The sequence below is a fragment of the Xenopus tropicalis genome, chromosome 1 (assembly GCF_000004195.4).
Source record: "Xenopus tropicalis strain Nigerian chromosome 1, UCB_Xtro_10.0, whole genome shotgun sequence".
NCBI classification, from domain to species: Eukaryota; Metazoa; Chordata; class Amphibia; order Anura; family Pipidae; genus Xenopus; species Xenopus tropicalis.
Window position 1 is genome coordinate 106202263 of NC_030677.2, and position 25230 is coordinate 106227492.

General features: G+C 38.3%; 1 protein-coding gene across 2 annotated transcripts in view; it reads left to right on the top strand.

Annotated features, from left to right (window-relative positions):
* ssbp4 (single stranded DNA binding protein 4) overlaps positions 1-25230 on the top strand; it is a 234939-nt gene that overhangs the window by 46630 nt on the left and 163079 nt on the right. For both annotated transcript variants that reach the window (XM_012953833.3, XM_002940660.4), the window contains exon 3: positions 21082-21143. In XM_012953833.3, coding sequence (XP_012809287.1) covers positions 21082-21143 — 62 coding nt within the window. The remainder of the gene's footprint in view (positions 1-21081; positions 21144-25230) is intronic.

The following is a 25230-nucleotide window of genomic DNA, read 5'->3' on the forward strand; positions in this document are numbered from 1 at the left end:
AACTGTACAGTTGTAAAATAATAAATAAATATTATGTCAGACCTATCCACAGTTCTAGACCTGGACTAGGGTTCAAAACAGGCCCTGGTATTTCAAGTACACAGAGGGCCAAACTGCCTCTACATCACTCTACTAAGTAGTGATGCCTAAGGCATCTTACTTACCCCCTCTGGCATTCGTCAACATCCACAGATTGCCAGTCTGGACCTGCAACTTTAACCCTACAATGCTGTAAACTAAAGCAGCATCCTACTGACAACTAAGCTTGTCAGGGGTTCCTAGGAGTGTAAATTCAGTTTCACATTTTAACAGGAATACTATGCCTATTTAAACGCTGCTGTTTTACCCACCCCAAGCATAATGTCCTTCACAAAGCTACCCTTCTTGAAGCCATGTCAGGCATCAACACAAGTAAATAACCTAGGAGCTGGGTGGTAGGGGGCACCTCTATATGAAAAGGTTAGTGATAGCATGGTGTACATATACATAGTGACACATTCCTCTTAATATTGGAATAAGCTACTATCAATATAACCCTTTTGGGTAAGTGTCCTATTAGCAGATTTGCTTTTGATTAATCTGAATCCTCTATTACTTGATTTTCCTTGGTATTTATTATGTGTTTTTATTTGCCTCCTGTTACACAAAATTACATTGTGAATTCAAAATTGCACAAAACCTGTAGGTCTGAACCGTGGTTTTACAAAGGCCTTATAGTATATGTATTAAATGTTAAAGGGTTGATTCACCTTTAAATTAACTTTTAGTATGTTATAGAATGGCCTTCTTAGCAACTTTTCAACTTCAAGTTTTTTGATTATTTGCTATCCTGTTTTGTGTCTTTCCAGGTTTTAGAAAGGGTTACCCAGCAGCCTTATAGTTATTGCTCTGTGAGGCTACAGTTTTATTATTATTTTTACTTGTTAATACTTATCATTTTATTTAGACTCTCTCCTATTAAACTTCAAGTCATTCATTCACACCACTGCCAAGATGCTAGCGTTAGCTGGACCATAGCAACCAGATAGCTGCTAAAATTCCAGACTGGAGAGCTGCTAAACAAAAAGCTAAATGATTTGAAAAATAACCCATTTGCAAATTGTCTCAGAATATCTGTTAATTGTTTATAATATCTGCCTTGCTGCTCCTTACATTTGGAATGCTATCTCTAAATTCCTCTGGAGAGAAACTTCCCTCAGTCTTTTCAGAACTAAACTCAAAGACTACCTCTGCTGGTGTGTCATCACTGAATTTCAGGGTGTCATTTTCTAACCCTCTTCCCCCCTGCCCACTTTGAGCAAAGCACATTTGCGCCATGGAAAATGCAGTGCCCACTGGCTTCTAACTCTCTACCTGGTAACCCCATGATAGTTGTGAAATGCAAAATTAATGTGAACAAGGCTCTGATACCTGATGAAATATACTTATGAGACTGTAAAGACCTTGGTTTATTTTTAGTTCATTTTTTGCTAGGACAATGTTTTTATTTTAGCTTTCTCAAATATTCTCCTCCCCGGTATGGTAGTAATATATTGTAAGATTAAATAGTAGATAGTATCAACCTGGTAGAGCTGCTTGTTGGACTTCTGCAATGGGCAAATTATTTGAGCACTTCTCAAGAGATCACAGATTGAAAGTTACATTTTAATAAACATATTTTGCAAACAAATTAACATGCTTTTTACTATGTAGTGAAAGAAAGTTGGCCAGTTCTGTTGCTAGAGATATGGTCTACCATGTGACACCGTTTGATATTAACCTTTAACAAGTATTCAGTGCAGTATGTTCTTAATAAATTAACTTTAATGAATTAAACTTTTAACTTTATTACTCATTACTGATCTAAATGTAAACTAGTTAAGCAAATTATTAAAAGACATTTGCCTGTTCTTAAATTGTCTTATGGTTGAAATCAACAAGCATTTTTTTGTGGGTGGTGTCAGATCAGCAGGACTGATTTAAACTACATGAAAGGATTGCCATATGACACAAAGTGCCTGTTGGTGTCGTAAGGACTGTTTTTCTTATTGATATACATTGACTGTCGGATGCATAAACAAAGAAAAAACATCTGACTTTATCTGATCTGACGTTACATTACAGCTGTGAAGATCAGATTTTGTAGGATCCTACAAAATGAGGTAAAAGCTGACCCACAAAATCTGGTCAAAATTGCTTGTGGAGTTTAGCCCTTTGGTGTTGGTTTTCCTGATCCCAGAAAAAAGCCAGCGTTCTATGTAAAATGAAATAGAAAAGTAAATTAGAGTAATTGAAAAAGTAACTCTCTTTTACAATGTGCAAAATTTTCAGCATGTGGTTACAGCTGGCAGTAATGCCAGGGTTTCCCTGTGTCAGTATCTTCACTTGCACATATTATCAGGACAGGCTTGGCGAGCACATTGGTTCTGCCGCAAGTTGTTAGGAACACTTACGGGTGCAAGCTTCTTTATGAATGGCATCAGTATGAACTCGGTTTTGCATTTGCTGTTGTGTTTGAATTAGTAAATGAGGCTTCATTTCTTAAAATTCTAATTCTTTTTGCATATAACATGTTTCCTTTTGCGATATAAATAGTATTTATCCTATACAGGTATGGGATCCCTTATCCGGAAACCTGTTATCCTGAAAGTTCCATATTACAGAAAGACCATCTCCCATAGACTCCATTATAAGCAAATAATTCTAATTTTTAAAAATTATTTCCTTTTTCTCTGTAATTATAAAACGGTACCTTGTACTTGATCCCAACTAACATATAATTAATCCGTTTTGGAGTTAAAACAAGCCTATTGGGTTTATTCAATATTTAAATTATATACAGACTTAAGTTATGAGTTATTAGCAGACTTAAGTTATGAAGATCCAAATTACAGACAGATCCACTATACGGAAAACCCCAGGTCCCGAGCATTCTGGATAACAGATCCCATACCTGTAAGGTATATAGGTTATTTTTATGATTTGAAATTGTGCGCTGGTTTCTGGCTAATGGCTCTGATGCTGCTTGTCCCTAATCCAAGAATATAGGCGAACATGTTAATATGCAAAAATGCATGTCACTGAAACTTTATATCATTAGAAAAGATCTCAGTGCAGTTATATCTCAGTTATATCTCTGTTATATCTCTTTTTTTTTTCTAATGATCTACTCATTTACTAGAAAGAGAGAATGAGATCACTTTCTCCAGAATTATGATTCAGGCGACAATCTTTTTTGACAAGTGCAACAATTTTTTTGGGCGCACGTGCCAAATTCTTGCGCCTGTTTTGCGAAACTATCCACCAATGGCGAATTTATGCCTGCCCAAAAATTTTGGTCATCACTACAAATTTATCCCGACTATTAATTTCCCTTATTTATATATTGCTGACATGTTACGCAGCACTTTACAGAGCTTGTTCATCATTTACAACAGTCCCTGCCAATCTACTGCAATTTGGTGATTTTCACAACCTGGTGCCTTTCAGCAAGTAAGGGCTCTGGTACACGGGGAGATTAGTCGCCCGCGGCAAAACTCCCTGCTCGCGGGCGACTAATCTCCCCGAGTTGCCTTCCCTCTGCCATCCCACCGGCGAACATGTAAGTCGCCGGCGGGATGGCAGACGCGGCGGCGCGATTTCGCGCAAATCGCCGAAAAAGACTCGCGAGGCTTTTTCGGCGATTAATCTTTTGGTTTCTTCCAATTCTTTGCAGGTACAAAAAAACTTACAAGACAAAAGATCTGTTTAGTTAGATTATGGTTATCTTAATTGGATGTCATTCTATATATGTTGTATTTGTAAGGGCTCTGGCACACGGGGATATTAGTCAAGTTGCCTTGAGAGGAAACATCCGTGATTTCGTTGAAATCGCGGCGATGCGTATGCCATCCAACCGGCGATTTACATTTTCGCCGGTGGGATGGCAATTCGGGGAGATTAGTCGCCCGCGAAAAGGGAGATTTGTCGCGGGCGACTACTCTCCCTGTGTGCCAGAGCCCTAATGCTGCTTTTATGTGTCTGTCCCAGAATTTGATTACACTCAATCAATAGCAGCTAATTATTTTGTAATATAATGCAAAATGGCAAATTAAAAGACATAAGAAAAGGTTGATTCTTTGCAGTCTTAGGAGTTTTAGACTTTTGTAATAAAAAGACATGTTTTGGGTTTGGCTATGGGTTCGGGGCGCTGCATCTCGGCCACTATACTTCCCTGGAGAGTGAGTTTCTCTTTTTGATTTTGACAAATATTATTGAAATATTGAGTTAAAAGCGGAGGGTCTGGGGTTTTTACACCCGGACCAACTATATCATTGGGTGAGCTACCGTTTTTGATGTTTATGAAAGGGATCTTCATGTGATGAGCCAGGGGTTTATACACCTGGCCTACAAATAACGGTTAGTGCTCTGAAAAACTGCGTTTTTGTTAAACTGAGCCGCTCTCTGTGGCTGTTTGTTATATCAGGGGCGGGCCAAGCTGACCGGGTGCCCTAGGCAACCTGGTCGGCCACTCCCCCCCCCCCCCGAATGGCGCATGCACGCCAAAGCACAAGGGGGGAGAGGTGTGAGGGGGGGGTGCGATCAGAACGGTCATTGCCTCCACCGCTAGTGACAAGCGGCAGGGGCAATGACATAGGAAGATGACTAGGGGTAGGCAGGAGAGGCTCCAGCCTGGTGCCCCCCAATCGTTGCACCCTAGGCAGCTGCCTCTACTGCCTACCCCTAGTTCCGCCCTGTGTTTTATATATATTAAATTTGCTCTTTGCACAAAATATTATATTTAATACTGAAAACAGAGGATTTATTTTTGTGCTTGAATGTTTTGGTCTCACCCTCATTCCCACTTTATGATAACAACAATGTTTGTTACGATGTTATAAGTCATGCTCACATTTAATACTGTTTTATATTAAAACCCCAAAATTTTGTATAGTGAAGTACTGGTAGAATATCAGATAGAATAAACTGTATGCCATAATTTGGAGGTATTGGAGATATTATGTTTGCTAGTGGAGAGTAATGATTTCTTGGTTGGATTCATTAGAGCAGGGAAGTAATTGTTACTAATGAAGGATTGGTTCGAACGCTGGGGAATGATTGCTATCCTGTGCCTTACAGATCATTATAGTCCATTACAGCACTACAGTCTATTTGCCAAGGTGTTCATTTGCTAAAGAAGTTAGACAAGTTTTAGGCAGCAGGTCAATGAAACTGTTAATCCAGATGCATGTTTTTCCATTTGGTCTTAATCCCTTCCTGCTGCTTCTAGGCAGACGTTATTGATACTAAGTGGCCGTTCACTCATTTTAATTGAGGAATGAATCGCTTAAATTGCACTTCAACTAATTTGGGATTTGCAGGATCCACTCTGAGTGTGTGGATTCATTTTAATGGTATGCAAGCCAAGCAAATGTGATGGGAAAATGAGCTAGATTACCCTGGACTTTGAATTTACTTTTGGTTTTTCCAGAGTGCTTATTATGGAACATTTTGCTTAATGTCATTAAAAGTAATCAACTTTTGGCCCCTAAAATATGAATAATGAAATTAATTTACACTTAACATCCACTTTTTTTAAATGTATTTTACTAGCTAAAATCCGGTACACAGTTCAGTTTATAGAACCTGGCTTCTTGTGACAGTGAAAAAATTTCTCGAAGGAAGAACCTCTCCTTGCTTTTTTTATTGTGGTGATGGTTTCCTCCGCATTGCTTGTTGGTTATGCTCCTCATAATGTCAAAGCATGCCCAGAAGGGAATGTTGGGCCACTGTGGCTTCTTGTTAAAGGAACATAAGGGTGATGGTCCATGGGGAGATCTTCCAAATCGGGAAATCTGTGCTACGCGCAAATGACTAATCTTTTAAAAATACTTTAGCATTCGTGTCAGTGTGGGCCGATGGAGCCTTCTCATACATTTTCTGGTGGGTACACAATCCATTTGTAACCACTAACAAATTACATTGACACCAATGTTAAGGTATTTTCAGGAGAGGTCAAATCTCCTTATCTGCCATTGCCCTTGCCCATGGATCCTCACCTTTTTAGGGCAAATAGGGACTGTAATTGGCTATTTGGTAGCCCCATGTGGACTGCCTACCTGCAGGAGGTTCTGCTTTGAGTAAAAATGTGTCTCTGTGTTTCCAAAAGCCAGAAATTTAAAAATGGGCTAAATGCTAAAGAAGCTTGATGCAAGCCTGCAAGTGGGACAATGGCATCTTAGGCAAGAATGCAAGCCCAGAGACAAATGTCATAAAATGTAAGGGGAGTAAAAAGAAAAGGGAAAAATAATGCACTTCTTAATATTTTAATTAGACAAATAATTGGACAATTTAAAAAACAAAGGCACATTTGCACTTAAAATATTTCAGAGCTGTAAACATACACAAATGTAATTCTTAGAAACTTTAAACTTTTTCAAAAGTTATTTATAATTGTAATTGCACTTTACTTAATACCTGCAGAAAACTGATTTCCATAGAAAATCATTTGGTTCTTGCAACTTCCCTCCTTGGATCACTGTCTAATTATTTTTTGTCAGTGGAGACCAATTCCATGTGGCAGATCAAGCTCTCCAAAGTTTTACAGACACCGAAGCAACAACATTTGTGTAACAAATAACTTTAAATGCTCCCTTCGGTTCTGTTAATTCAAATGCATAACAGTATCAGCTTGGGAAAACTTTTAAAGAATAAGTAAACTTTTTTTTTTTAATCTTTAAAATTACTACAGCCTCCAGAAAAAAATGCCTTTCTCTACAAATGCATATGTATTTGTTTTTCCATTACAAGGAGCTAAACAGTAGTTCTCTTAGTTGCTTCCGTGTCTAAAGTGAAGCTCCGCCCCTTTTTGCTTTCTGAGCACTCCTTCTCCCTACTGCCCATGCGTGATTGATTTTAATTGGAGCAGAGGCAGTAATTATGTCCAGTAAGCACCTCTGTGAGGTCTTCGTAGGAGTTTTCTGAAGAGCTAGACAAAAGAGAGAGTTCAGCTTTTTGTAATGGAGAAACAATATAAATCTGTATGCAGGGAAAAAATAATGTTATTCTGGGAGCTGCTTAAAGGAATTCTGTCATCATTTTTATGGTGTACTTTTTATTTCTAAATTACAATGTTTATATAGCAAATAATTCACTCTACCATTTAAAATTGTAGTCTTGAACCAACAAATGTATTTTTTTTTTAGTTGTAATATTGGTGTGTAGACAGCCGTTTCAGGGCATTGTGCCTGAGTCTGAGCTTTCAGAAGGAGCCAGTGCTGCTTTCAGATAACCTATTATTTCTCCTACTCCCATGTAAGGTTGATGGCCCATGGAGCAAGTTATTCATAATAGATCTCTGCTACCATGGGTGACCAACTGCTCCAAAATGCCTTTCCACCGCCAACAATAAAGAGTCACCGGTGGAAAGGCCTGCGCATCTCTTCGGCTTTCCAAAGTTGCCTGCAGGAGGAAACTGCACATACCTTTGAAAACCCTAAGCGATGCGTAGATCTTTCCACCATTGACTCCTATTCTTGCTGGTGGAAAGGCATTTTGGAGCGGTTAGTCGCCAATTGTAGGAGAGATCTATCAGCGGCAACTAACTCGTTTTGTGGGCCATCAGCCTTATTGGAGTCCCAAGCTAGATTTTTTTACTATTGAGTTGCATTCTGATATTTACCACAGGTGTCAGGGAGCTGATATCTTACTACCTTCCCATTGTTCTGCTGATCGGCTGCTGGGGGGGAAAGGGAGAATGGTGATATAACTCCAATTTGCAGCGTAGCATTAAAGAATGACTTTATCAGAGCACAAGTTACGTGGCTGTGGCCCTGGGAAGTGAAGAATATGGCTAGCCTGTGTAAAATTTCAAAATTAAACAAAAAAAAAAATGCATTTTTTTAAAAAAAAGTAGATCTCAGTGCTGGACTTGAAAAAAAATGTGTTTTTCCATAACAGTATTCCTTTAATGTAATTTTACGGGATTTTAAAATAAAAGGATCACTTATCCTTTAAAGGGGCAGTATACCCCCTTGTTCAACATCAGTGCAAGGAATAGAGCTTGTGCTAAAATACTTTTTGCCTATTGTTTTAATTAGAGATGCATCGAATCCACTATTTTAGGATCTGGCCGAACCCCAAATCCTTTGCGAAATATTCAGGCGAATACCGAACTGATTCGGAATCTGAATCTTTATTTGGTGCGTGTTGAAAATTTTTCAACATCCTTGTTTATGTGTCAACAAATCACGTGATTTTAAGGATTCGGGTTCAGTTTGGCCAGAGGTATGGATGCATTCGAATCCCAATCCTGCTGAAAAATCGCGTATCTTGGCCGCATGCTGAAGCTAATCCTGGATTTGGTACATACCAGGAATTCAGGAAAATGTTTTCTACTCCATGTTTGGTCCTTAAAAAGTAGATAATTTGATTCCCAGTGCAACTCTTGGTTAGTTTGAAGTTTATTTATTTGACTGCAAATGGGTTTCAGTTTGATGGTCACAAGGCTGCTTATTTAAAATTGCCTAAAAGTAGATGTAGAATGTTCTAGGTAATATTTAAGATTACTGTACTCTGAGATCTTAAAAAATATCAGTCCTTACAAAGTGCAGTGGGTCATCAACACAATGTAATTCAGTAACTTTTTTTTCATCTACATTATGTTTTATTCTTTCTTTATGTTTTCAATACTTTTTATTTTTTACACATTTTTTATCACAAGATTTTCAATTTTAAAGATCCCATTCTGTTATCAGTCTCATAAATGCTATACACAGTCACCTCTGTACCAGCAACCTATTTATCAATTTTTAAGAAAGGATCTTAGTACGTAAATATATGTTTGGTATCTTTGACCTCAGATTCTTTGACATCTAACAAGGACCTTTGAAAGATTATTTCCTCGTGTTGTTATGCACAGAGATACAGAATATATTAACTTGTGGAAATGTCAGTTTATTTGTCCCAAGCATTTAAATGTCACTTACAACTTTATTTTCTCGTAATAAGATATGTGTGAAGCTTTTGTGTACACTGGAAGGCATAGCCTGGTGCTGTGAATCTGTTGTGTTATCAGTACAATTTATGCATACAGTTTATGTACAGCTGCATTAGCAGATGACATTTTCAAACCTGCCCAACTGATGAAGTTATTAATGTCCATGGATATTGGTTGGGATCTTATGGTCAACATATACTAACTAAAAATTGTACAAAAGCTCTTTTCACGCAATAGAGTACACTGCTGAGCCATGGCGGTAAATGAAATCATTCAGACTGTTAGGGGTTATTAATTTTCGAGTTTGGGAATTCGAATTTGCTTTTTCTAAAACAAATAAACTCGCATATTTGAATGGTCACTTATTTATTAATAAGGAAAGCATGTTCAAATAAAAAACTCTAATATCTCAAATTTCTCTAAAAACTCGATAATTTGAGTTTAAGAATATGGCTTGACTTTGCCTATGGCTTCTATAGAAACTCGCAAGCTTTAAGATGGCAAATTTTTACATTCGAGTTTGGGTTTTTTGCGTTCGAGTTTTCTAACCATAACTTGAATTCGAGCAAAGCAAATATCAAACAAAATGCATTCCCATAGTTTTAAGGAATCCTTTAAGGGGTGGTTCACCTTCAAATTAACTTTGAAGGGCAGATTTACTAAAACTCTCAACATTTCTCATATTTTTATTTTAAAAATTCAACTCAACATTTCCACTAATGTCTGACTTATACAAAAATATCTGAACTAAAAAAGTCACCATTGCAAAACTTGCAGAAACTGGGGCTGTTTGGAATTGTCGCCCCCGGGAACTGGAATTTTTCAGGTTACTGCACAAAAACCAGCGTAAAAAGTCCAAAACCTCTAAAGTTTTGAGGCAAAAGAAGGATCTTTCAGGAAAGGGAGGGGACATCTGCCATTGAATTCTACACATGTCAGCAAGTTTTAGCTGGCAAATTGTAAGATTTGGATTTTTAGCCGTTTAGTTGCATAGTAAATATTGAAAAATTTAAGACTTTAAATTTCCCCACTGAAAGTGAATGAGTGACATCTGATTGGCGGTTAGTGGCTCCACCCACTTTTTCTAACCTGGAACTGCAGTTACCCAGTGACTAACTCTTCAAAGTTTAGGGAACCTAGGACTAATAGTTAGAATGGCAACAGTTTAAATTTAAACCACTAAAAGTCAATAGGTGAATTGTGATTGGTGGTTGGTGGGTGTGCCCCCTTTTTTTCTAACCTTGAGTTGAAGTCACCCAGCATTTTAAATTTAAACCAATGAAATCTGATTGGCTCTTAGTGGCCCAACCCACTTTTTCTATTTTTGAACTGCAGTCCCCCGGTGACCAACTCTACAAAGTTTTGAGGGCAGGCATAAAAATTGTGGGACTGACAGCATTTTACATTTCACCCTTGATAGTAAATAGGTGAAATGTGATTGGCTGTCAGTGGCTCCGTCCACTTTCCCCCAACTTTGAACCACAAATACCCAGTGACTAACTTTGCAAAGTTTAACAACCCTGGAATTAATACTTAAATAATGGCATTAGTTTAAATATAGTTTATATTAGTTTAAATTTCCCCATTAAAATCAATTAAATAAATCTGATTTGCTATATGTGGCTCCACCCACTTTTTTCAAACCTTGAATTCTTGTCACCCAGTTTGGGGACCCTGGCGTAAATAGTATAAGAATGGCATCATTTTAAATTTAAACCAAAAAAAAAAATTCAATAGATGAAATATGATTAACTCTTGGTGGCTCCACCCACTTTTTCAAACCTAAAAATGCAGTCCCCTAGTGACCAACTCTGCAAAGTTTGGGGACTCGGACCACTGTTATATAGTAAAAACCACTGTGCAAATTTTGGGTACCCTGGTATTAATACTGTGAAAATGGCAGCAGGTTGAATTTCCCCATTGAAAGTCAACAGGTAAAATCTGATTCGCTGTTGGTTGCTAACTCTGCAATGTTTGGGGACCTTAGTATTAATATTAAAAGAATGGCAGAAGTTTAAATTTAAACCAGTGATTGGCTGATGTTGGCTCCAACCACTTTTCTAAACTTGGGATGTAGTCAGTGACAAAATGTGCAAAGTTCGGGAACTCTGGCTTAATTCAATAGGTGAAATCTGATTGGCTGTTGGTGGCCCCACCCACTTTTTCAAGCCTAAAACTACAGTTCCCAAGTGACCAACTGTGAAAAGTTTGGGGACCCTGGTGTTAATACTGTGAGAATGGCAGCAGATTGAATTTCCCTATTGAAAGTCAATTGGTAAAATCTGTTTGGCTGTTGGTGGCTCTGCCCTAATTTTTCTAACCTTGAAGCGCAGTTACCTGGTGCCTAACTCTACAAGGTTTGGGGACCATGGTGTTATTACTGTGAGAATGGCAGCAGAAAAGTCAAAAGGTACAATCTGATTGGCTGTTTGTTGCTCCACCCACTTTTGGGCATCCATTTTCATTCAGGTTGACCCCATGACTATGTGATTCAAGTTTGGTGAGTGTAGCCTCAAAGCTGTAAGTGTGGCACCAATTTAAATTTCCCCATTAAAGTCAATGGGTAAAATTTTTGATTGGCTGTTGTTGGCTCCTCCCACACTGGGTCATCCAACAAATGTTGCTTTTTCATTCAGGGTGACCCCATGTGATCCAAGTTTGGGGAGTGTAGCCTCAAAGCTGTAAGTGTGGCAGCAGTTTGAAAATTTTCCCTCTCAAAGTCAATGGGAAAATTGGGGTGTTCAGAGTGACGCTACAAAAAGACGGGGGTTGAGAATGCTTAGAAAAGCTCAGGCAACCTGCTCTGCTATAGGGCGAAGAAGTGTGGAGAGTTTGGGCATTGTACCCCTAAAACTGTAGGAAGAGAAGCGTTTAGAAAATGGGGGGCACAAAGAATAAGTGAAAAAGAATCAGTAGAATAAGCTGAAGTCGAAGAACAGTATGTTGAGTTTTTCCCAACATAGTTATTTCAGAATGTCACTCTCTACACTGTCTACAAGTGATCCTCAACCAGTGGCTCGCGGGCAACATGTTGCTCAACAATCTCTTAGATGTTGCTCCCAGTGGCCTCAAAGTGGCTGCTTATTTTTAAATCCTGACTTGGTGGCAAGTTTTGGTTAAATAAAAACAAAATTTACTACCAAATAAAGTCTCCTGTAAACTGATAGTGTGCATAGAGGCTACCTAATAGCCAATCTTAGCCCTTATTTGGCACCTCCATGAACTTTTATGATGCTTGTGTTGCTCCCCAAGTCTTTTTACATTTGACTGCAGCTCATGAGTAAGAAAGGTTGGGGACCCCTGGTCTACATCATACTAAAATTTTATTCAAAGTTGACCAACCCCCTTAAGTGATTTACTCAAAAAAGAAGTCAGTGTGTCCTAATTATGTGAACATGTTGTTAAAAATTGATTTAGGACCCCTTTGATTTACCCTGCCCTGTGTGCTGTGAAGTGATGTGTCACACCTCACTGCAACCAGTCATTGCTTTCTGTTCAAGTAGTTGCAATTAAGTCTACAGAAATGTAACATTTTACTTGAATTCTCCTTGAAACTGCGAGCCGTAGATTTATTATATTGATGAATTTATGCTTGCTGTACATTGTAGACACTATATCATACACCACCATTTGGCAGACATACAAAACCTCCACTTTTTTTTCCCTATAAGAGAACTATAGCCAACAGTCTATAACCTGCAAATTAGCACTGTCATTATATTCCTTCTACTTAGGACTATACAGCCATCCATTCTGTTTCTCATCATAGCCTTCTACAGCCTTACCTACAGCTAACCTCCTGCCTATGGTTTTGTCCTGAAAGATCAAGGTCATCTCACTGACGATTGCAGAGTTTTATGAGACAAATGGTGGTATAAGAAACTCCTAAACCTTTTGGAATGTATATTTTTATAGCCATTTTCAGCTATAGAAAGCATTCCCTTTGGGATTAGCTATATTCAGAGCAGTCAAACCCTAACCTGATGGAGAACATGTTGTTGTACATAAAGGGTTTAAAATGTTGTCTTCATATTAACTGCTCAGTTTAAGGTGAAAATCCATGGTGAGAGACACAACAACAGCAATTTGCAGGGTGCTATTAGCAAGAAAAACTGAGAGCAACCATGTTGATTTATTGGCATTCATTGCAATGAACACTTTTTATTTATTATCATGTGTAAGCCTTTCCATCTAATGTGCAAGCCTGTAGTCTTTAGAGAAATGCCTTCATCTTGGCGTTAGATGGGGATCAGGGTGTGGTTACGACCAATTATCAGAATATGAAAAATATGGTTTCTCCTATGGTAAACTCCTTTAGAAATTCCATTGCACTATTATTGAAGTTGCTTTGGGGAGGCACTCTTGGGTTTCTATATAAACAAAGGTGCAATATTGCAGGTACCTGAAGCAGCACTTATTTATTGGGTGCTACAGGTAACATCTTTGATGCCATTTAGAATCTGTAAGTTAAGTAGCCCCCCTTGTTTAAAAATTGGCAATGTTCCTTATATTTCACATAGTTGCATCTTTAGCTATTTGTTTCTTGACTAAACCTTTATTTTTTTTGTTATTGTTTCAAATAATAGCTTTGTTAATGGTTCCATAAAGTGGAATATGAATACAGGTATGGGATCCCTTATCCGGAAAACCATTATGGAGAAAGTTCCGAATTACGGAAAGGCCTTCTCCCATAGACTCCATTATAAGCAAATAATTCTAATTTTTAAAAATGATTTCCTTTTTCTCTGTAATAATAAAACAGTACCTTGTACTTCGCTAAGATATAATTAATCCTTGGAGGCAAAACAAGCCTATTGGGTTTATTCAATATTTAAATGATTTTAGCAGACTTAAGTTATGGTGATCCAAAGTGCGGAAAGATCCCTTATCCGGAAAACCCCAGGTCCCAAGTTGTGTTTGTCTTGAGTTCTTCAACCACCATATGCACCAACTCTGCTTTGCGATAAGTCTAGGAATGAGGTACACTTTAGCTCCTTTAATTACTTTTACTTCTAGTTATGGTAGAAGGCAAATGTTTTTTTCAGGGCTTCTCTTTGTTACTGTTACTGATTCTACTAATGATTTTTACTTTAGGGAAATTAGGCTTGAAAGGCCATATAACTGTAACCCAACCCTCAAGCTGACCTCTAATGTTAATTCCCATTAGTAACCTTTTTGTGAAACACTCAGCAAAACCAATAGAAAGTTTCCTTCCCTCCTGAGATGGCTGCTCTAAAGTAAAGTTCTAAATCCTCCTGCAATTAAAACTGCCATAAAAATATACAACATTATTAGAACTCAATAATATGTCCTCTCTGTTATGATGCCAAGCACTACCTGTAATACTTAAATGCCGTATGTGGCAGAAGGGTCTAATTCCCACTTTGTATGAGGGAAGTAATAGGTGTGAAGCCCAGCAGAGTTCTGCCATTCCAAGCTAACATTACCTGTTCAAAACACTTGTGCTCTCAGCAGGATGCAGAGCAGAGCAGCGGCAGTAGGACAACTGCATTACTTTCCTTATTACCTGCTTTTAGCTGCCATAAGGACTCTATTATCCCTATAACAGAAACACGAATGAATGTTTCCGGCTGCAAAACCAGGTAGAATTCGAAAAATTTTCCCCTTGTAAGCAAGGAGAGGCATCGCAAAGCAAAACCTTTATGGCTGAATAAAGGTGTTAGTGTCGAGGTTGGTAAGAAAAGACGTGCTTTTAGGGCATTCAAGTTAGCTGGGACAGCAGAAACTTTCATCAGGTACAAGGAAGCAAATAAAACATGCAAAAAAGCTATCAAGCAAGCTAAAATAGAAATGGAAAGGGATATTGCAGCTAGGAGTAAAAAGAATCCAAAATTATTTTTTAATTATGTGAATAGTAAAAAAATGAAGCAAGAAGGGGTGGGAACCTTATTATCACGGGGGGGGGGGGGTAAGTTGGTTGATGAGAACGGGGGAAAAAACTGAAATTTTGAACTCTTATTTTTCATCTGTCTATACATCTGAGGAGCCAGATAATGAAGGCTTCCCTTTTAATATGCCCAGTTCTAGTAATTTAGCTACTGACACATGGGTCACTCGGGAGAAAATTCAGAAGAGACTTGAACATGTAAAGGTAAACAAAGGTCCAGGGCCGGATGGGATTCATCCCAGGGTATTAAATGAGCTGAGCGCTGTGATTGCCAAACCTCTTCACTTAATTTTTCAGGATTCATTGAGGTCTGGCATGGTGCTGAGAGACTGGCGGATTGCTAATGTGGTGCCGTTATTTAAAAAGGGATCCCGTTCTCAGCCTGAAAACTATAGGCCTGTTAGTCTGACATCAGTAGTAGGAAAACTTTTGGAAGGGGTAATAAGGGATAGGGTACTTGAATACATTGCAGTTCACAATACTATTAGTTTGTGCCAGCATGGTTTTATGCGTAACAGATCTTGCCAGACTAATTTAGTCGCCTTTTATGAGGAGGTGAGTAGGAACCTCGATGCTGGAATGGCAGTTGATGTCATCTAATTGGACTTTGCTAAAGCGTTTGATACAGTACCCTTACAGAAGGTTAATGATCAAATTAAGGAATATTGGCCTAGAACATAATATTTGTAATTGGAAAGAGAACTGGCTGAAGGATAGAGTACAAAGAGTGGTGGTAAATGGAACATTTTCTTATTGGACCAGTGTGGTTAGTGGAGTACCGCAGGGGTCAGTCCTTGGTCCTTTGCTTTTTAACTTGTTTATTAATGACCTGGAGGAGGGCATAGAGAGTACTGTTTCTATTTTTGCTGATGACACAAAATTGTGCAAAACTATAAGTTCCATGCAGGATGCTGCCGCTTTGCAGAGCGATTTGACAAAATTAGAAAACTGGGCAGCAAACTGGAAAATGAGGTTCAATGTTGATAAGTGCAAAGTTATGCATTTTGGTAGGAATAATATAAACGCAAACTATCTACTGAATGGTAGTTTGTTAGGGGTATCCTTAATGGAGAAGGATCTAGGGGTTTTTGTTGATAACAAGTTGTCTAATTCCAGGCAGTGTCATTCTGTGGCTACTAAAGCAAATAAAGTGCTGTATTGTATAAAAAAGGGCATTGACTCAAGGGATGAAAACATAATTTTGCCCCTTTATAGGTCCTTGGTAAGGCCTCACCTTGAGTATGCAGTGCAGTTTTGGGCTCCAGTCCTTAAGAGGGATATTAATGAGCTGGAGAGAGTGCAGAGACGTTCAACTAAACTGGTTAAGGGGATGGAAGATTTAAACTATGAGGTGAGACTGTCGAGGTTGAGGTTGTTTTTTTCTGGAAAAGAGGCTCTTGCGAGGGGACATGATTACTCTGTACAAGTACATTAGAGGGGATTATAGGCAGATGGGGGATGTTCTATTTCCCATAAAAACAATCAACGCACCAGAGGTCACCCCTTTAGATTAGAGGAACGGAGTTTCCATTTGAAGCAGCGTAGGTGGTTTTTCACGGCAGTGAGGTTGTGGAATGCCCTTCCTAGAGATGTGATAATGGCAGATTCTGTTAATGCCTTTAAGAGGGGCCTAGATGAGTTCTTGAACAATCAGAATATCCAAGGCTATTGTGATACTAATATCTACAGTTAGTACTAGTGGTTGTATTTATAGTTTATGTATGTGAGTGTATAGATTGGTAGGTGTGGGTTAGGTGTGCTGGGTTTACTTGGATGGGTTGAACTTGATGGACACTGGTCTTTTTTCAACCTTATGTAACTATGTAATTGTTGACTGAATACTAGACACCTCATCCAAAGATTCTGTGAAGAACAGAAGACAGCTTTATCATGTGTAATTCCATACTGATATTCCTTGGAGTCTCTTGCGTTGATTAAGCATATATTAAAAGCATATATGAATGTTGATCCAAGGTCTTATACTTTGAATCTGGGGGAGAAGCCAGGAGGAAATTCGTATTTATAGAAATCTCTGATGAATTTGTGTTCCTTGTAACTTGGCAGAGCAGTATCACTTCATACTTTGTTATATATTTTACTGACTTATCACCATGGCAAAGTTTGAATCTGTGGTGAAGATATTTTACCAAAGAAAGTAAAAAGTTCTTATAAGAAACATACAGTAGATGTCTTTTACATAATACCAGTAGGAAATGGAAACCTGAAATGGACAATTTACCGTATATACTCGAGTATAAGCCGATCCGAATATAAGCCGAGGTACCTAATTTTACCTAAGAAAACTGGAAAAACGTATTGACTCGAGTATAAGCCTAGGGTGGGAAATGCAGCAGCTACTGCTAAGTTTTATTAATCAAAATAAATACCAATAAAATTACATTAATTGAGGCATCAGTGGGGTACATGTTTTTAAATATTTATTTAAAAGAAAAACAGTAAACTAGCTCTGTAAGTGGAGAAGAGGGTCAACAAAAACAATATGAGTACTACCCCACGCTCATTGCACATTGGCAAACTGGCAGCAGGCCCATTCCCGGAGGGATGTAAGGGGAAATAAGTATTGCTAGTGGGAGCCTAGGCCAGGGAACTGGAGGGTCTGGCTGTGGGTGGCCTAATTTGCACACAAAGGAGAGAGGGTGCTAGTCTAGAGGGACCCATGGCACCCGACTCGAGTATAAGCCGAGGGTGACTTTTTTCAGCACATTTTGGGTGCTGAAAAACTAGGCTTATACTCGAGTATATACAGTAATTGTATGCAGTGTTGAGTTGTACATTTCTCCTTAAGATAAAATACATACATTGTTCTATAAATTACACAAAGCACAGTAGGAATTTGAATAAAATATATGCAGGGATATTTGTGGAGTTATTCATATAGGGCTGATGTAGTTGCCCCACTGCTTTACTAGATTTTTTCTATTTTTACGGTGTAATGGTGCGCTATACCCTAATATTAATTTAATCAATTCCTTACCAAAACCATGCACACTGTTATAAACTGGGTTTAGTGTAGCAGTTTTTATTATTCTCTACAGAATATGGAATCTGGGAGGCATCTGGCATGTGGCACCAGCATACTGTATCAGCTGTGGCAGCTCTGTCTTTTAAAGCCCCTGTTATTGCTTGCAGTATGTATCTATGTTCTGGGACAATTTAGTTGACGTGGCTGATAGAATATCTTAGTTGGGGATCACAACACTTCCACTTTCTCAGTTGAAAACCCCTGTCATAATAGCTTACCTCTGTTTACTATCAGACTAAATTTTTTAAGCAGTGCACTTGGGAACCAAACCATCACTTTGGCCCGCATACACTATGTGCCCTGAACACAGGTTGCTGTTTCTTTGTCTCTAAGCTAAGTTGCTTCTTTTTGGTATTTAATGTACTCCTCTCTAAATGTTTGTTTGTCAGATGTGCAAGTGACTTATGGGCCATATGTAGAGGGTTAGGCAAAGCAAACATACAAACACTTTCTATTTACTATTCACAAGACCTTCCGCCATATCATGGACCTTTTTTATTTTGCATGATTGTTCAAATTCAAGACAATATAGAATTTATCAAAAACTACTGTACTACTAAAATGATTTCAACTATATTGCAACACAATCTAGTTTCTAATGCTTGATTGTTATTCTCTACCAGGGCTTTAAACTATAGATGATGATCGCAATGATCGTAAACTCTAGCCGAGCAACATCTACCATAGCAATAAACCTTGCAATAGCTGAAGGGCCTCTGTTTTGGCATTCCTGTTCTATGCTGTAATAACACTTAGTGTAACATGATATTCAACTTTCCCACCTCTTTTTATAACTAGGCCAAATAATTAGTAAGAACCATGCTTCCTATTACAATTGATAAGAGATACTTGAACACATTCTTCCCATTTCATATGATTACTGTAATGAATAGCACCAGTTTTCCAAGGCCATAGTTACAACCTGGCACAGAATTGAAAAACTACCAATAATACTAGCCAGCATATCTCCTGCCAGGTTTATTATCCGCATAAATTACATGCAGTAAAGATGACACGGATGACTGTAAGCCTTCAGCTGTATGACTTATGATCATTGTTAAATGTTGAATGCATGTGTCTTCATCGTAGCATAAACCTCACTATTTGCCTGTAGTGCAAGGCACTGTCTGCTTCTCATGTCTGTTGGGCCACAGGATTTTATTCTAACTCCGTTTAACAGTTTCAGAAGAACATTTCGAAACAGAGACTGTGCACAAAATAGGACATTATATTATTCAGTAGAACAGAAATGTATGGTTTGGAAGAGGAGTAAAAGGGTGCATGGCAGATTAAATCTGAGGTTTTAGGGCATGTACATAGAGGGTAGGCTCAGTGGGACATGCAGTTTATGTTTGCATTTAGACTCTTATGTTTAAGCCACATTGTTTAGAACAAAGATTTGGTTTTACAATCTACCAAATAATACAGTTTCTCTACAGTATATATCCTGTAAAGCAGCAATTTTATCCATTTGCAAGAGGAAAAGTGTAGTGAGAATTGTCTTGAAATTGTATTTCTGACCTTAGGTGAATTACTGTAACTTTGCCTATCAAAAATTTAAAATTTATAAATATATAATAATAAAAAACACAGATGGGATAACAATTCCTAAAATATTGGTCTACATACAAAACTGCTCATCTGCTGAATAAAGTACATTTATTCCATGCAGTCCATTCATTTGCACTTGTGTAGAAACATTCTACACATTGATGCAGCCGTCTTAGTATATCAGATCCCTCCACAGTGAATAATTTTCAAGCCTGTACATACATGCACAACAAATACATTCACTGGAGAACCATTCTGTGCCACTCAGTGAAACTACCTTTATGAAGATATCAGCACAGCATTCAGCTTCAGATCAGCTGAAAATTCACATCAAGAAAATTCAGTGCAGATCAGTGCTTAACCTGTTATGAAAGTAACTCTAGGGGGCCTATTTATTATGCTGATTAAAATGAAATATGCTAAAAAAAATGGTGTAAAAAGCTGTATAAAATAAATGGAGAAGTTCGCCCTCCAAACTACAGCCTTTACACCGTTATTTTATGTAAGTTTTTTATAAGAAAAAACATTTTTAAAAATTATGCAGATTTTATGCCGTTTTTTACACTGCCAATGTGTGGTGAATTTTGGCGCTGTTTATTATACAGCATAATGAATCTGCCCCTTACTAACCAATGAATGAGATACGCTCAGGTGTAGGCACATGTAGCCGATATACGCAAAAAAATGCAAGACTTTGCATTCTCTCGTGGTTTTTTGCGTATATCGGCTACGTGTGCCTGCACCCAAGCGTATCTCATTTATTCGGGTGCAGGCACAAGTAGCAGGCGTAGGACTGTATTTTCACAAAGCGTTTTTGCGCTTGCCGAAAATATCAGCCCTACGCCACGTTTGCCATCAGCCTTAGCGGTGCCTTCAAATATGCTCATAATAGCCTACCATCTACTTTTTGGCTTACATGTACTCTGGGCTACTGTCAGCCACCTGAGTTTAGGGACCAACCCTCGGTATACAATATTGTAATGCAAGCAATAAATCTGATTAGTAATTAATTCAGATTACTGTTGTATGGCATCACAGAAACCAGTGCATCACAACTGATAAATAATCTGAAGACACAATTGGCTTCATCTCTCCACTGACTTGCAAGTGCCACTGGGAGGTTACATGCAGCTAAAGTAGATTTCAGTACAAGTTTTGAAGCTGACAGTTGTATGTTTACCGGGCTCCATACTGGGCTGCTGTCATATTCTAGGCATTTTTCCCAAAGTAATTAATAATGGTAGGAAAGTTGTCTGACACTAGCTGCAATCAAGGAACCTATTTCTGGCCCTCTGGGGCCCTCTATAAGTAGGACATTTAGACTTACTGAATAGTAAGAAATATTGCTTTCAAGCTTCAGGATTGATTGTGCCCAGTAAATTTGTACCCCCTGGCTACCTTACTAGCATCACATACGCTGCAGGAGGGGGAGAGAGTTAGTCAGAGGGAACAGCTTGCCCTTTGCAATGAATACATACCTATAACAACTCTTTTTTTAAGTCTTCTGTTTCCCTCTTGGAATTATATGTATCTGTGACTTTAGCTATTAAAACAAGTTTGAGGAATCACCAGATTTCTTGTTTGTGTGCAATCTTTTCACTGTTTTATTGTTTTGTTATACAGATACGATGGGAGAAAAATATCACATTAGGAGAACCTCCTGGGTTTTTACACTCCTGGTGGTGGTAAGTTCGTTACTATTATCCTTTTTATTGTAAATTTTATTTAAAAATTAAGCTGTTAAAATCCCCTCTAAAACTCACTCCCTCTTAAAAGTGACTCTTCCCACATTTTACACTATAACACAGTGTGGTTTAAATGCTTAAATTAGAAGTTACATGACTGTACTCACCCAGAGTGGTGATGGGTAGGGAAAGGTGGTTAAAACATTCAAGTTAACCGGGTAGCAGCAAGGCAGCATTGACAGGTCTTCCATATCTCAAATAAAAATAAAAGGATTCACCCCTCCTCAAAAGCCTGCATCATGAGAAAGAGTAAAAAGTTATGCTTACCATATAACTATCTAATATCAGATGGCATGTCCCTATAAGTAAGTAATGAGTGAGCTAAAATATAAATGGCAACAATTAAAAAAAATATATGTCACTATGAGATCTGTCTAGTTTTACATTGTCACTGTCTGTGGAAAAAGAACATACTAAGATACACTAATAACTATAAAGTAAAATATATATAGGAATCCTGTATCCTCTGCCATAGTGTACTTAAAAATTCATTTTGGTTCTAAGCTGTTTCATATAAGAACTGCCTGTATACCCCTCTTTGAAGGGCAACTAAAGTTTAAAAAAGTGTTTTTTTGTTTGTGGGGAAATTATTAAGCTGTAAGGGCCCTCCCCCAGTGGGCTCTAATTATTAGTCCACTGGTCACCTAGGTACACAAATTAAAAAAAAAATGCTTGTGTGCACATTTTCCTCATCTGCTCTGGCCACACCCCATTATGTACAAACCCCTTCCATGATTGGACAAACCCCTTCCATTCCCCCATTAGCCCTGTCCCTTTTTGCAACCTGCATATTACACCCTGCCATCTGTTGGAGCACTCTGTACTCTGTGGAGGGGCTCTTCTTACCCCTTCTCCCTCTGCTCCCTTTTTAGAGAGGACTTACAGTAGGAAAAACCAGGAAGCTGATCAAAAAGCCAAACACACCAGTAACAGACTGGACTGTATGATGTCTTAGATAAACTCTTTTAAACATAACCTTAGAGGTTTTTAAAATCCCAGATTATAAACATGTTTAGAGATGTATTACACTTTTCTGAGTTATAGTAAGAGATGATATGGCTTCAGAAGTGATGCTGAATGTTTCTATTCTTCAAGCAAATTAGAATTCACAATAGACAGCATACAGGTTCAGTTGAAAATGTGAGATCTGTATTCTACTCTCGTGTATGATTTCACTCCAGGGAGAGCGGAGCCATTCATACTGCCTTGGAGAGAAGCTGCAACCTGTCTATATTTTGACTACAATGGAGAAACTCTCGTAAATTATGGTCCCTTTTTCTGCACAAGGGACCCATCGATTATGAGAAAGACATGTATTTCAAATTATTTATTGGTGCACTGCTGGGATTTAGTGTCTTTTTTTATCCATCTCTATCTGTATACCTGGAACTAAAATCATTTCCTATTGCATTTTGTGAGCCCTTCACCCAACACCAAAGGTTACAGCATTGGGATTCAGAGACTGTGCAACAGTGACATACAACATTTATCACTATTGGTTCTGGGTCATATCCGTGTCGCAGCTTTGAAAATACGTTTGCTACAATATAAGGTTCTAACGAGCTGTTATTATATTCCTCTGCTTGCTCCATAGGCCAAGGTCCTACAAATATAACTGCTCTATTCTTGTGATATTATATGTTTGTAAGATTGAGCTGCTTAGAATAAACTCAAAGGGAATTCAAGACTATTTTAACTAATTGCATTGTATAATTGAACTCATATTTAATTTTATGAATATGTTAAACAATTATTTAGAGGCATATCTAAATACTGATTATCTAAGCCTTACCTCCACTAGTAATATACAAGGATATAATTCTTTTATATATTGTGTTTGTACTACAGTAGACAATATCATTTTGATTTTGTAGTGTGTAAAACAGTGGGTGCATAAGCAGCATAAATCATTGGCTCATTTTAACAATCATTTTTTTTTTTTTTTTTTTTTTTTTAAACCTAGCAGAAAAAGAAATAAAAAGTGGACAGGCAATTAAATATTGGATTAAGAAAGTAAAAGAATAAACTAAGCAAGGAGAAATTGCTTTAGCAATATGTATGTGAAATGAAGAAAAGGGCTGGATGTGGAGTAGAGGTAGGAGGATATGTGAACAAGTTGAGATACACCGTTTAGAGAAGGTTCATTCTCCAACAGGGGCTAAGTGTTATGCCTCAGATTACATTCTTATTGCACCTACTGAAAGTTGCCTCTGAATATAGCATACCATGCTAGGTGTAAGCAATGCTTAAATATGGGTACAGGGCTCTTGTAACTTTTGCTTTTATCACATTAATAGATGTTACAGCTATTGGCTCTGATAAAGCTGGGTCACTTAGGACTATCTAATGGCTTGATATAGAAAGTAATGTCTTTCCAGTTTGATTAAAAATGTCTAACCATAACCTTTTTGTGCAGCCGACAATTTTTCTATGTGTAAACATCTCTCGAGGCAATAATCTGCCTGAAATGGAGTGAGGATAGCATTGACTGGGGATGTGGGGCTGGGTTCAGGCCAACATCCACACATGCTTAGCAGGTGACAGGCGGGTTTGGGGTGAACTATTCCTTCAGCAACCATACAGTGCCCTCAGCGGCATAACTACTTTGTGCTGGGCTCTGCTGCATCCCCTTCATCACGTCCGTGCTTTGCTTATAAATTCCCGCTAGCCACCCGGTCTCCTGTCTAAAGGTGGCCATACACGGGCTGATTGTAGCTGCCGATATCGGTCCCTATTTATAGGTGCACGCCTGCTCCACCCCACCCCCTTCATGACATCAGAGTTAGGCAGGTCAGGCACATCTCTATAGTTACAGGTGACTCATTGGGTTAAAAGTGACCATATACGTTAAAGGAGAAAGTAAGTAAGTTTTATCAGGAAGGTCTAAGTAAATACAGCCATAAGCACTCACAGAAACGCTGTATTGACTTCTCTGAAAAAAGATTTCTTGTGTCTGTAATTCCTGTGCCACAGACACGCAACTTTCTGCTTCCTGCTTTCTCCTGCTCCCCCCTCCCTCAAGAATGCTAAGAACTCACTCCCCCCCATTAGGAATGTGGATCTGAGCCAATCAGCAGGAAGCTGACTCATAGGGGCACATTTACTTACCCATGAACGGGCCGAATGCGTCCGATTGCATTATTTTCGTAATGATCGGTAATTTTATGATTTTTGCGTAAAAACGCGAGTTTTCCGGCGTCTTTACGATTTTTGCGTAAAGACGCCGAAAAAAAATCGCAAAAAATACGAAAAAGTCGCAAAATGTTCGTTTCCAATCAGAATTTTTCCAATTCGGATTCGAAATCGTGTCTTAGTAAATCAGCCCCATAGTCTAACTAACTGAGCATGTTCACTTGGGTCTGCGTGTCTGTGCAGGAGTGAGGCATTATGGAAACTTTCTTTACACAGCTCAGCATTTTTTCTTCCTGTTTGGCTAATGATCTTCCAAACAGGTGAAATATAGGGAGACTTAAGGGCACTATTGAGACAACTGAAGGTATGCCTGCAGCTTGAGATTAACTCTTTACTAGCCTTTCCTTTAAAATTACAGTCGTTTGTACCCTCCACTAAGTTCAGGGTCAATCCACCATACACACACGAATATTGTATGGAATCTTATATTATACAGTAATATCAGTGCATGTATGGCCAGCTTTAGCTTGGGTGCATTTGGGAACCTATGGGTTAAGTTTGGGTGCACACATTATTTGCATTAACCTATTGCAACCAATAAGGTGTTTGATTTTAAACTACGCTGATTTTAGTTGCTATAGGTGAATAAACCTGCAGCAAATTGTGCATTTAACCCCTTTACGAGACACAATATATCAATATATTTTTTAAATCCTGGTGTACATCAGCATTTGTGTTACACAGACCTTTCTCTGAGTTGACAGAAACGTTGATCAAACAGTTTTTGCTGTTTTTGTATGGGACTACAATTCGGCACCCAGGTCTGTGCTACTTTTTTGAGCGTGGCCCTCTTGAATTTGGTACATGCTTTTCCATGCAGTTGTTATAAGATATT